The following is a 13,552-nucleotide window of genomic DNA, read 5'->3' on the forward strand; positions in this document are numbered from 1 at the left end:
TGCACTGACTCTTTGTTGCTGTGAGCAGGCTTTCTCCAGTTGTAGTGAGTGGGGGCTCTGTAGTTGCAGTGTGGTGACTTCTCTTGTGGGGCACGGGTTCTAGGCCTGCAGGCTTCAGCAGTTGCACACGTGGGCTCAGTAGGTGTGGTGCATGGGCTCAGTTGCTCCGCAGCATGTGATATCTTCCTAGACCAGGGATTGAACCGGAGTCCCTTGCATTGCAAGGGAGATTCTTAACTACAAGGGAAGCCTTTAAATGTTTCCTGTTAGTTGTTTTCAGTTGGAGAGATGTTTGAGGTAACTAGACTGAAGTCTCCATTAGATCTTCTAGGCGTTCCATCCCTCCTCCTTCTGCCACCAGTTCCCTGAAACTGCTGTCATTAAGGTACTGTGCTTCTAGATCCGGAGAAACTGTCTCTTGCCCCAGTCGGCATCAGTGGTCAGTTTCTTCTTCCTTGAAACTTCCTTCCCTACAGTCTCTTGCTCTCTGCCTGCCCCCTCAGCTACCTCTCCTTTCTTAACTCATCCAGAGCCTTCTTCTCTTCGTTCACCATACTCCCTGTAAGAAATAGCTTCCATTCTTAGAGATCTAAATGTCATCTTTGTGCTGATGGTCCTCTGCTTTATATCTCTGTGGCCCAGACCTCTTTCCTAAGCACAGCAGACTTGAAGAGCCAGCTGTCTCCACTTGGTTACCACAGAGACATCTCAGACTGTGCCTGAAGCAGAACTTCATTATTTTTCCCCAGACTTCATTCTCTACCTTTTCAGTAAATGGCATCACCATCTACCTAGATGCCCAAGCTGAAAACATAGGAATCAGCCATGATTCGTATTCATATCCAAACCATAAACAGGTCCTTTGATTTAATCTCACATAGATTTTCAGTTGACGTCTCTCTGTTTCTTCTGCCACCATCCCACTCCAAACACCATCATGTCCTGCCTAATTACTACACTAGTCTTCCCTCTGGTATCTCTGCTTTTTACTTTCTCATTCATCCTTTCCTTTCCATTCTCCACATAACTGTAAGAGTCCCCTTAAAACATAAAATGTATCATTTTCTTCTTTAAACACCTCTGTTGCTTTCCTTCTAATCACAGTCTACAAATTTCTGCATGTTCCAGCTTTTCTTCTCTCTACAATTTAATCTTTGCCATTCTCCCCTGCTCACCACCTCCCAGGTGGGAGAGTTGCCGCTCCGTTTTTCAAATGAAGGTAGGCTTTTCTGCCTTCCCCAAACAGGGCCTTTTCCATTTTAGCCTCTCTGCCTGGACTGTTCTTTGAATGGCTCAATCTGTCTCATCCTTTAAGTTCTAGATTAAATACCACCTTTTCAAAGAGATTTTCTATGACCACCACTCTGAACAGAGTGGGCTCTTATTTCTCATTGGAGGACCTTTTGTGGAAATGCACAACCTGAATGAATTATGTGTTGGTTTACTTGTCTTTATCGACCCTGCTGGAATATGAATTCCATGAAAGCAGGTAGCACATCTCTTCTTCATCGCTGTTCTGTATCCAGCCACTGGAACATTATGCAGCTTCTAGAACAGTGAATGCTTGAGAGAGGAAATAAAGGAAGAAAAGGAGGAGAAAAGAAGTGCTTACTCTAGGACACTAATTAATGGTACAGCTGGGACTAAATCTTTAATGTCTTGATTCTTGATTTGCTACTCTGAGTTAATAATTATTTATCCTGTACCTCAGAAAGCTTAAACAACTGATCTCACCTACCCAAAATGCATAAATGCTTTGTATTGTAGCAGTCCCATCAAAATACAGACTTACTTATAAGATTGTTTTCAGTAATGTCAAAGATTCACATGAAGAAACATTTGGGAAAACCTTTTGAAATAATGTTAAATTTTTTTCCAACTTTCTGATTTAGGATAATAGAAATACGAGAGTTAGTAGGGAAGTTTTTGTATTGCCATTTCAATTTCTGTTTTCTTTTCTCATAGGAGCCTCATGGATGGGTTGTGGATTTGGTAAATAAGGTATACAGCTTTTATTAATATGGGGATGTTTTTCATTTTCTAATGAGCTTTCCTAGAGTTTTAGGTAGATGACAGCTACAAAGAATAATCAAATATGTTTTATCATTTCTTCCTCTTTTTTATATGTGCTGTTTAAACAGATAAACATCAGCTTTAGGACTTAGTACATCTCCTGTAGTGTATCACAGGAGCATTACAATTATCTTTGTGGTGACTCTGAAGACCAGGGTTATAAGCACATTGATAAAGTAGAATGTGAGCTGTAGTTGCTTGGTAAATTATTAAAGTATAGTATTTTAAAATTAATGTATACCTTTTTTCTTCTCAGTTTGGAGAATTAGGTGGATTTGCAGCAATCCAAGCCAAGCTTCATTCAGAAGATATAGAACTTGGGGTAAGTTAAACCGCTGTATGTACACAGTGTGGAAGTTCACTTTATTGAGGTTGCTGTGTAACCCCTGGGACATTGGACACATTAAATTAAATGTTAAAACTCAAGTTAATCTTTATGGGAGTAGCTCCCATGGTTCTGATAACCACAGAAATGTTTACTCTTTCTTGATCATAATAACCAAATTGTAGTGTAGAGCATTTGGTTGTGTTTTTTTGTTTTTCCACCACATTCATTTCTCCTTGTGATGTTTTTCTCTTAACTCCTTACTTGTAGTGGTTATATGAAATTATCTTGCTGTTTAGGGATAATTGCTGTGTGTGGCAAGTATATGTGTACATAGCAATCTTATGCCTCAGTTAAGTCACAATTTATTGATAGTACCAGAAGCAAATAAAATATTTTAACATCGTTTAGTCAGCTTTTTGGTATTACAGAGATTCGTAGGTAATAAAGGGCTGTACCTGGAGCTTAGAATCACCCCTCAGGTGTAGTACCAGTATGTTTTCATGTCAACTTCACTTTCTCAAAAAATTTTACCTTATGGTAAGGGGAATAACTTCATCTTTAATTTTTCACAGACTACTTGTTTGTAACTGAAAGCACTTCATTCTGTTCTCTAATCATTCAGTTAGAGACTACTTATTACGTACTTGCCATGTAGAAGACACTATGGCAGCTACTGCGAATTGACCAGAGTAGAAAATGATGTTGTAAAATAATATGCCTAAGTAACACAAATTGTGCTTAGAGTAATACCCGTTATTTCTGTGGGACCGTGGCTTATCAGCTAACCGCGTTGGTCCATCTTTGCATGAGGGTAGTAACAACAGTCAAGGAGAGACTGGCGCTCTGCTTGGTAATAGACTATTGCTAGCTGCCCGCTGCTTACTCTTGAAGATCAGAGGTCAACCAGATCGTGAATACTTGTAGTGACACTGGTCAGAGGCCTCTTCTCCCTCCCTGAACCTTGACTAGGTTGTTAGGCTGTCATTTTGATCCCCATTAAACGGATCAAGTATGTTAGCGAGGACTTTATTGACCTGGAAGATAATAGGTAGTGACTGAAAAAGCAAGACAAAACAAAACCTATTCAGATAGAGGGTTTTATCCAGCTTGCTTATTTCTCAAGAACTGGCTATGTAGGTCACTGGGCAATAATAGAAATAGACTTCCTTTTTTTTAAAGGTTAAATGAAACACTCACTAATTTCCTGCAAAGTGTATTTAAACAAACAGAGAAGCTCGAAGTTTCTCCCCTACTTGATGAAAATTGGCTAATGGGGGATATATAGAAATCTAGGCTTGTCCTCATTGTTATCAGATGTCTTGAGGCTAAAGATTTCTCTAAGATTTTTCCCTTCTTTTTTCATTCTGCTGATGGTGTCGTTTTGTGTCAGTTTTTCCCTAATGGCTTAAAATTTTTCTAATTTGCTTGAGGGGTGTTCTCATTGCCATCTCAAAGTTTATAACAGTACTCATTTCATTTTATACTCAAAACAATTTCATTTTTTAAACTTAGTTCTTGAGTTCATTTAGAATTTATTTATATATGTCACATAAGATAGAAATCCAGTTTTATTTTCTTCCAAAAGGGTAACTAATTGTTTTAAGATCTGAAGAACATTCCTTTTTTTTTTTTCCTACAAGGTTTTTTTTTTTTTTTTTCACTGTTTTGGTTTGTTGACTTTATCAAATGTCTGAGTGTGTGTATACATTATATGTGAATTGTTCCTGGACTTCTGTCATTTTTTGATACTGTTTCTCCGCTGTTTTCATTATTGGTGGTGCCAGCTTTGCTCAGCATCTTCCTTTTATCAGATTTTCTTGATCATTCTCGTGTTTTTATTCTTCCGAATATAGGCAACATGTCAGGATCTCCTGCAGAAAGTGCCACCAAGATCATGTGTGGAGAATTGACATGTCTATAGTACTAGTCCTTTCCCTTCAAGAACATGATCTTTGCTCATTTATTTGGACCATTTATGTATTTCTGTAAAGTTTTATAGATTTCTTAATGAAAGTCTTAAATGTTTTCTTTGTTAAAGGCACATTAAAGGCACATTTCATTCCTTCCCCCACTATTCTCTCGTTTTTCAAATAAAAATTTTTATTATTCTACAATGTGAACTTTAGAATCATCTCATCCAAGCCTTGAAAGAAGTTTTATTGGCATAGTATGATTTAAGTTACATTAAATTTCTACAATAATTTAAATGAACTGACATCTTTATATCAGCTTTTCCTGCCCAAGAGTATAAAATGTTCTCTGACATATAAAAAAGGATTTGTTTAATGTTGAAAGGAAAGAACTTGCTCACATTTATTTCTCACATTTGCTGTCTTTTTTTCAGGCAGTCTCAGCACTAGTGCAGCCCTTAGGGGTATGTGCAGAGTACCTCAATTCCTCAGTGGTACAGGTAAGATAAACCATTTTACACTTATTTCAAAAGTGATCTAAGGCATACAAACAGTAAAAATTATCGTTTTATCAGGTTGTTCAGAATTTGCCTATCAGAATAACTGCTTTTTTTTAATTAGCTATCCTTGTAGTGAAATTTTTATCAGAAGATAAATAAAAGTGATTAATAGGTTATAGGTAACGTCTAAACATTTAAAGTTACTTATCTTTTCAATTTATCATTTTATCAAATACAATTACAGATTATAGCTCCCCCCCCCCACTTTCTTCACTGTAAAATAGGTGGCATATGTCCCTACCCCCTTCACAGGATTATTTACGGATTCAGCATTACGTTAAACAGTGTTGAGTGGCCTGCTGGGCTGCCTCTAGCCAAGTCACTGAGAATCTGAGTAGCAGTTTGACAGCGCATCTTGTCTGCATGTCAGCAGGTCATAGGATAGTCAGAGCTGTGAGTGTTGAGCTTTCTGATGCTTAGGGCCCAGTGCACTTTCTGGTTGCCTTTCCATTTCAGTTAACAAGTTTTACTGAAGAAAATGTCATGTTGAAATACCTCCATTTATTATTTTCTTTATAAAAATATGTCTGTGAAACTTAGCTGTCACAGAGATTTTTTAAAAATCACCGTAAATGGTTTTGAAAGCTTAGTGTCCTTTGGGAGCATAGTATGCACTGTTCCTCATTTCTAATGTCTAGTGTACATAGGGCCATTTTAACAAGGGAAATGGGATTTTTTTTTTAGTAGGTTCTGGAAATTTCTAAGTTTTAAGTGCCTTCTTTAGATTTCAGAGTAATTCTGCAAAATTATTTAAATGAAGCAGAGTGACTAAGTATTTCTTGATTCTGATATTAAGGTCTTTAGAGACATGCAGTGTTCTCTCACTTATAAGCATATGAATATAATCATTTGTTTTGTAGTGAAACACTGAAACATAAAGAGGCAAAATGATTTGACTTAATAATTTAATAATCTATATTAGCAATTTAATAATTGGCTTTTTAATAATCAAAGCCAGGATTGAATTTTTAAGTGCATACTCTTTATCCATGCATTGCTCCATGAAAAGAGATTTAGTGCAGATATTCCAACTGCTAATTAATACTAAATTCTTTAGAATTCCAGGCTTTATATATAAGCACTGCTGCTGCTGCTGCTAAGTCACTTCAGTCGTGTCCAACTCTGTGCAACCCCATAGACGGCAGCCCACCAGGCCCCGCCGTCCCTGGGATTCTCCAGGCAAGAACACTGGAGTGGGTTGCCATTTCCTTCTCCAACGCATGAAAGTGAAAAGTGAAAGTGAAGTCACTCAGTTGTGTCCGACTCTTAGCGACCCCATGGACTTCAGCCTACCAGGCTCCTCTGTCCATGGGATTTTACAGGCAAGAGTACTGGCGTGGGTTGCCATTGCCTTCTCTTAGCACAGTGTTCTTTAAAAAAAAAAGTTTATGAATTTCCAACCAAAGTATGTTTAACTTCCTGCAGTAGCAACTGAAACAACACATCCAACCTTAAATTCTCTCAGCAATAAATTCATGCTGTAGTTATGTACATTAATACTTGTCTCTAACACTTGCTCCTTTAGAAGACTAACGTGACCCCTGGGACTTGCTTCCTTATTTATCTGTAAAGTAGCAGTAACCCATACCTGTCTCACAGAGTTGCGGTGAAAGCTAAGTAAGGCTGGCACATGCTTGACAAGAGCAGTGTGACTTGCCTCTTACCCTGACAGCCCTCAGTTTTCACTATACAGTTGGCATAAGTGTAAATAAGGGAATTCTATGTGGATGATTGCATGATGGCATTTTAATTCATTGCTAATGTGTTCTTGCTTTGATAGCCAAATATTTTCTAGTCACCAGATAAGCTTAAAACTTATTTTACTTAAAAAAAAATTTATTTTACTTAAAAGACAAGTGATCATTTAGACCTTGCTAATTTTTCACTACTTCTCATATATTACTTAGAGTTAGTTATCTGGCTATGCTACCATTCAGGAACAGTATGTTGTATGAGTCTTATCTGTAGGCCTCATTTACATTAAAAGCATCATATTTTTGTGGTTTGTGCTTCTATTTATTCTTTAAAAATCAAATGCAAAATACTTTATTCCAAATGATACATACTCGTGTTTAATACTTTAAGTCAGTCTGTGTGTCTTTGGTTGTCTTTGGCTGCTCTTCAAAGGACCCTTATAAGAAAGTAAAGAGGAACTGCACCCATATGATAGTAAAGAAGCAGAGGCTCAGAATCAGTTAAAAGGGTTTACTTGGGATGGTGTTAGTTAGTTAGTGGTAGTCTGATACTAGATTCAGATCTTTGCATTGTACCTTCTCCTTTGTGAAATGTGAATGAAGAAGTATCTCCTCTCTAGTTTAAGGACAGATTCAGGGGTCCTTATTAACTTTAGCACTTTTTTCCTACAGCCCATGCTAGACCCAGTCATCCTTAATACAATCCAGGATGTGCGGAGTGTGGAGGAAAAGGACCTCAAAGACAAGGTAATGCACCTCCAGTCACGCGATCGCAGCGCATGTTGGTCCACAGAAGCACAACCAGGACTTGGGGCAAGGTTCACATACCATTGCTCTTTGGATTCTGGTCACATACAGCTCACATTAAATTAATTTTACATTTCCTGACCAAAAAAATGTTATTTTGGTCAATAACAGTCAATAAAATGAATGGAGGGTTCTCAGTAAGTGACACCATTAAGAATTTAACCAACATGCTGGTTTTGATAGTAGTACAATTGGTATAGCATTGAAGAAGCTTTAAAATAATTTGGTACTAAAAGCTATCCAGAGTTGTTCTATGATTCATTTTTCTGCCTTGACTTTCTCTCAGACCCCTTCTCTTTTCTTTGCTCACTCGTGCACTGATTTTTGGTTAAAAGCAGAATGTAGTTCATCAACCATGTGAAATATCAGATACCACTAGACCATGGTTACTGAATATGTCCTTTATTCCTGTGTGTGTAAGAATTGCCATCAAAATGTTTTATTGGTTCCTTTTTGTTTTCTCTGTATGTGTGTGTGTGTGTGTTTTGTTTTTAAATGAAAGAGATTGGTTAGCATCCCTGAGCTCTTGTCTGCCATCAAGTTACTTTGCATGCGCTTCCAACCAGATCTGGTGACCGTGGTGGACGACCTTCGACTAGACATCCTGCTGCGCATGCTGAAATCACCACATTTCAGTGCCAAAATGAATTCCCTCAAAGAAGTAAGTCTTGCACTTGTTTCTGGAAGACTTAAAGTATAGATACTCTTAAGTTCTTCCACAACTTGTTATTAATGTAAAAATGTTGGGAAATAAAAAATAATAATTTCTTGTAATCCCACTAAAAGAGATAACAGTGATTATATATAAAATGGTCTATGTTTACATTTGTCTGTTAATAAAGTAATACTTTCATATGTATTACGTTCAGAATTCATCCTATGAAGTATTCAGTGTTTTAGTGAGATTTTTCTGAAACACAATTCCTTGGAATATGAAGTTTGAGGTTTACTTTTTACCCCAAGGGTATAATTCCTTTTATTATATTTCAGATATGCACTTACTTAAACCAAATCTTTTAACTGGGGTTCGGGCAAAATTTTGGTTTGTTTACAACTGGAGTGGTCTAAGCAAAATGATGGAAATAAGATCTTGCAGCTTCCTAAACTTTCCAGGAGCATAGTTGGTTTTGGTGAGTGATAGGTGGGGCCAATAGAGTTCAGCCATAATGACAATTATTTTCTTTCAGTTTTGTACTAATTAGGATTCTTGGCTACAAGTAACTCTTAATTCTTGAGTGAATCACTTGATCATTTGAGTGATTCTTGAATTCTTGAATTATTTTAAATTAGAAGAAGAATTTAATAAAAGAAGGCAGGGCTATCTCATAAAAATAGCTAAACCTCATAAGGTCAGAAACACATGTGGGCAACAGGACCAACTAGAATCCAAGACCAAACCACTGCCAGGACTCTGTCCAGGTTCTTATCTCTGCTTTTCTTTGTTCTTTCTCTCCATGCAGAGTGGCGTCTTCATAAGGTAGACATGGCCATGGATAGCTCCCATGACCAGGGAAGGACTAATGCTTTCTCTCTGGTCCCAAGTGTAGAATTTGGAGACATGCTCTGATTGAAGTTTGGGTCAGATGTGCTTCCCTGAGCCAGTCAGCAGTGGCCCAGGGAATGTGAGCTCTGTGTTCTTTTTAAAGACATTAAAAATAGGTAGTCTATTAACTTCTAATAACTGGCCTTTGATACATTTAGGCTAATTATCAGACTACATTGTAATACTGTAAAAGTCACAAGATATATGTGAAGATTTTGATTATGAATATTTGCATTAGATTAAATCACAATAATCCTGTCTTTTTAGGTAACCAAACTCATAGAAGATAGCACTTTATCCAAATCTGTGAAGAATGCTATAGATACAGACAGATTGTTAGATTGGCTAGTTGAAAATTCAGTTCTGTCAATCGCATTGGAAGGTAAGTTAACTTGATTTAAAAAATTACCTAACTCATAAATAATATACTTTTGTGTTAAAAATGTATGAAATTGTTGCTTTGACTATATTAGCCTTTATTTATTTTTTCTATTGTCATCTTTATTTTGTACTAGCCTTTAAATAATCTTATAGCAAGTTACTGTTGCTTTGAATTAATAGAATCATGTTTAGAAAGTCAGCGTTCATTATCTGTCTGCCTCTCTGGTGTTTCTTCTTTTAGGCAACATAGACCAAGCACAATACTGTGATCGTATAAAGGGAATTATTGAACTCTTGGGCAGTAAACTGTCATTAGATGAGCTCACTAAAATTTGGAAGATACAGGTAAGTTGATCAGAATTGCTTTTGCCCTTTTCTGACATTTTTTATCAGAGAAAGAGAAGGATGGTGACTTACTGTCCATGGATAAATAAATATTAATTGAACTCAAAATATCTATGAGCAGATTTTAAAATGAGGTACATAATACTCTCAACTGAAGCCCTCAAGATCATTTAATAAAATGTGAAAGATTAGTATGTATTTCTTGTAAACTTAATCAGTATAAATTGTTTTTAAGCCAGTTGAAAATATTTTGTTCTCCTCTTGAAATGAATATGTCAGATTGAGAATTTGATTCTCATCTTTTTAGAGATTTAATGCTTGAAGAAATTAAAATAAGGCCATCTGATAACCATTAATAATGGTTGCTTCGTGTAGTCTTACCAGTTTTATCATGCAAGTGTATGCTGATAGTCTAGAATCAATTTATCTTTGTTAGTGTTTTACTTTTGCTTCTGTATATCTCTGGGGAAAGACTTGTATTTTTCCAGATTCCAAGACTTTACTTTTTCCCCAATGTCTTCTTTTCTAGTCAGGACAGTCATCTACTGTGATTGAGAACATTCATACTATTATTGCTGCAGCAGCTGTCAAGTTTAATTCAGATCAGCTTAATCATTTGTTTGTTCTTATTCAGAAGGTATGTGCTCAAATGTGCTTTTGAATTTTTCTAAAATGAGGTCTTCTTCCTCTAGATTAGCAATATTTAACCATACTCTTCTTAAACTTTTTTAGCTCAAGTTTAAAGTTTCTGCATATTTTGCCAGTGTGATCAAAACGGACTGGGGAGCAATTCGTATGTCTTGTCTTTTTCGTTCTGCAGAGCTGGGAGACTGAGAGCGATAGAGTGAGACAGAAGCTATTGAGCCTTATTGGACGAATAGGCCGGGAAGCTCGCTTTGAGACCACTTCTGGAAAGGCAGGAAAATCAAATTTTTCTAGCTATAAGCGCTTAAAGCAGCTTTATTTGCATATGGGCTGGCTCATCACATGTGGTTTACCGTAGGTGTTGGATGTGCTCTGGGAACTGGCTCATCTCCCCACGCTGCCCAGTAGCCTTATTCAGCAAGCTTTGGAGGAGCATCTGACAATCCTTAGTGATGCGTATGCAGTGAAAGAAGCAATCAAGAGGAGCTACATAATTAAATGCATAGAAGATATTAAAAGGGTTGGTTTTACCTTTGGTCTAGTTTTGTTGTTAGAGTAATAGTATTGTCTGAGCAATTAGAACCAAATAATTTTCCTCCCCTATTGTTTAAATTAAGCTAAATGTCCTGCATGGAAGCTCTTTAATCTTTGAGTCCAAAATTGGGAAATTATAGGTACTGCTTTTATCAAGTTACTTACATTTTTCTTAAAATTAATTTTCAGCCTGGAGAATGGTCAGGTCTGGATAAAAACAAGAAGGATGGATTCAAGGTAAGAATTTGCAGATGAGGTATAAAGTAAAAGGTATACTAATTTAATAATTCTATTTAATAAATTGAGTTATAATTTTAAGATAATAGTAAATTATTACAGTGTTTTTTCAAGTAGTATTCAGATACAGACTGCTGTTTGAATATTTTCTTATGACCTGTGCTTTATTATTTAAAGCTTGGGGAATTATTGACTCACAAAGGGAAAAAATCCCAGGGTTCCATTCAAAGAGTAGTTTTACTTTATTATTTTCATAAGATTATAAGACCTTCAACTTAGTTTTTCTTTTTAAAATTAAATCCAAAATATGCACAAGTTTAATAAATATCGTGCCCATTTTTCTCCCGTACGAGAGAAATGGAGGAATTCCCAAGAGTCAGAAGAGAGAAAGAAGGGGAGAAGGAGGTTCATTCAGTGCTGGCATGTAGTCATTTTTGGATGCTTGGTTCAGATGTGGTCCTAAAGATCTTAAAAGAGTGATTGTTCCGTGAGCACCTGCTGCTGGGACTGCATAGGGATGAGTGCATAGGAGCCCTTCCCCTCCAGGGCTTTGACCTCCAGTGGCTGGAGGCTTCAGCCTGTTCTTGGTAAGCGGGGGCTGCAGAACGGGCAGCAATGGCCGTAGCTCTCCTGTCGCTGCAGTCCTTAAACATCAAGGCTCTCCTTGGAGAGGGCTGACCTCAGTGGTCAGTCCCTGGAGCCTGCCTCCATGGTTTCAGCAGCCCTGATTACAGCACGTCCTCCTCCTCCACGCAGGCCCTCAGGTTGCTCAGATGAAACATGAAACCTCACAGCAAGAGGGGTTTCATTTCACTGTTACTTAAGAAAAGACTTTAGTAAATAGCTAACAGCTTAACAATTTCGTTGGTAAAGCATATTTCTTGGTTTCCCCCATAAGTATTTGTTTAAAGGATCTTGAATACTGCTAATTTACACTGGTAAATTCAGAGACTCTTGTTAAGCACCCTTGGTGACTCATAGGCTTTTATTCTCCTAAATTATGCTTGGTCATAAAGTTTAGTTGGGGGCATTTAAGAACTTTGTGGGTTATATTTCTGACATTGAAATTTGATCAAGTGAATTTTCTACATTAAAATTATTCATAAACTGGAGCTGGTACCTCTCAGGTTATGATTAAATTATTCCTTTAATTCAACAACATTGCTCTCTTTCTACTCAGATACAGTGTGAATTTTTCCAGTTTTCTCAGCTCAGCGATTCAGATAATTTAGCACCCTCTGTCTTTATGATTGAAACTCATCTAGAGCTATTTAAGCAGTTTAAATCTTTTGATACTAATAGTAAGAAAGAAAAGGTATCTGTAGAAAATGGTCTTTTCTTCACTGTAACAGATACATTTCTTTATAGGTCTGAAGGTTAAAGCTGAAGGGACTTTTTCCTCCCTCCAGGGAAATGACTTTTGAAAGCAGAAAATCCTTCCTGACCCCTGTTCCTTCCTTGTTACAGCTGGGCATTACTTTAGCCCTTCTAGCCAGTAGCATCGCTGCATCTTTATTGCTTCTCTGTGCAGTCACTTCACTCAGTCTGATGTTTTAAAACAAAACTCAAAAAGTAACAGGGAGAATTTTGGAGTCATTTTGTTAGTCTTGAAAGAAATATTCTTCATTTTTTATATCCCACTGCTCCCAGTAAGGAAATTCTGATGTACCATTCCTTCATTTCGAATAATAATAACTTGCATTTACCTAGCACTTCTCCATTGACTGAGTTCTTTTGCAAATACTCTTTTAAAGTGCCCGTGGCTGAAGGGGGGCAGTGGGAAGATCAAAGCCCCCGACATGACTCCAGGCAGGGGGGTGAGTTATATACTGCCACTAAAGGTGTTTTTCTATGCTATGCCCTTTCCTGCCAGGCAGCAAGGTGGGCTGACTGGGAATTATGTCTCCCTGCCAGGCTACACAGAAACTAAGCAAAGGGTAAGAAGATCACCCACCTCTTACTCCCCTCCCACCCCCAGCTACCTCTACTCCTCCCACTGATTCCCTTTCCCTCTGCTTTTGACACTTAAAATTCCCAAGTTCCATTGTTGTGTTCAGAAATTCTGACCTTTATTTCTTAACTTTATTTCTGTAGATTCTGCCAGGATACCCTTGGCTTCCTTGGTCCTCTTTTCCTTTGCTTCCTTTATACCTTCCACTGTCTGCCCCCAACCCTTTCCCTCTTATTTCACTCTTTTTTACTTTTCAATTAAAAAGTTTAAATGTACGCACCCAAAAAAATATTACTAAACAAAAAAAAAATCATTTTTACTTGATCAGTGGTGTTTGCATATCCTTAAGTCATTATATGAAGTCCTCCTAGCACAGTGCCCAGCAGCCTTTGAGTAAATGTTGGTTCCCTTCCTCTTACTTCCTCTGCTTCACCTGTGAAGACACTAAAATCATTTACACATACCTGAATGGCCTCCACATGACAAAACACGTAACTGAAAGTAAAAATAGCAAGGTGCCCTCAGTACAGTCTCACAATGATGT

The 13,552-nt window shown here is 37.3% G+C and overlaps 1 protein-coding gene across 1 annotated transcript in view; it reads left to right on the plus strand.

Moving 5' to 3' along the window:
* USP24 (ubiquitin specific peptidase 24) overlaps positions 1-13,552 on the plus strand; it is a gene marked incomplete at its 5' end in the record, with an annotated part of 155,372 nt that overhangs the window by 48,914 nt on the left and 92,906 nt on the right. The window contains 11 exon segments of the mRNA XM_010847192.1: positions 1,966-2,001; positions 2,330-2,395; positions 4,746-4,811; positions 7,238-7,312; positions 7,875-8,033; positions 9,183-9,297; positions 9,538-9,641; positions 10,171-10,278; positions 10,462-10,557; positions 10,645-10,806; positions 11,010-11,057. Coding sequence (XP_010845494.1) covers positions 1,966-2,001; positions 2,330-2,395; positions 4,746-4,811; positions 7,238-7,312; positions 7,875-8,033; positions 9,183-9,297; positions 9,538-9,641; positions 10,171-10,278; positions 10,462-10,557; positions 10,645-10,806; positions 11,010-11,057 — 1,035 coding nt within the window.

The sequence above is a fragment of the Bison bison genome, unplaced genomic scaffold, assembly GCF_000754665.1.
Source record: "Bison bison bison isolate TAMUID 2011002044 unplaced genomic scaffold, Bison_UMD1.0 scf7180017864244, whole genome shotgun sequence".
NCBI lineage: Eukaryota > Metazoa > Chordata > Mammalia > Artiodactyla > Bovidae > Bison > Bison bison.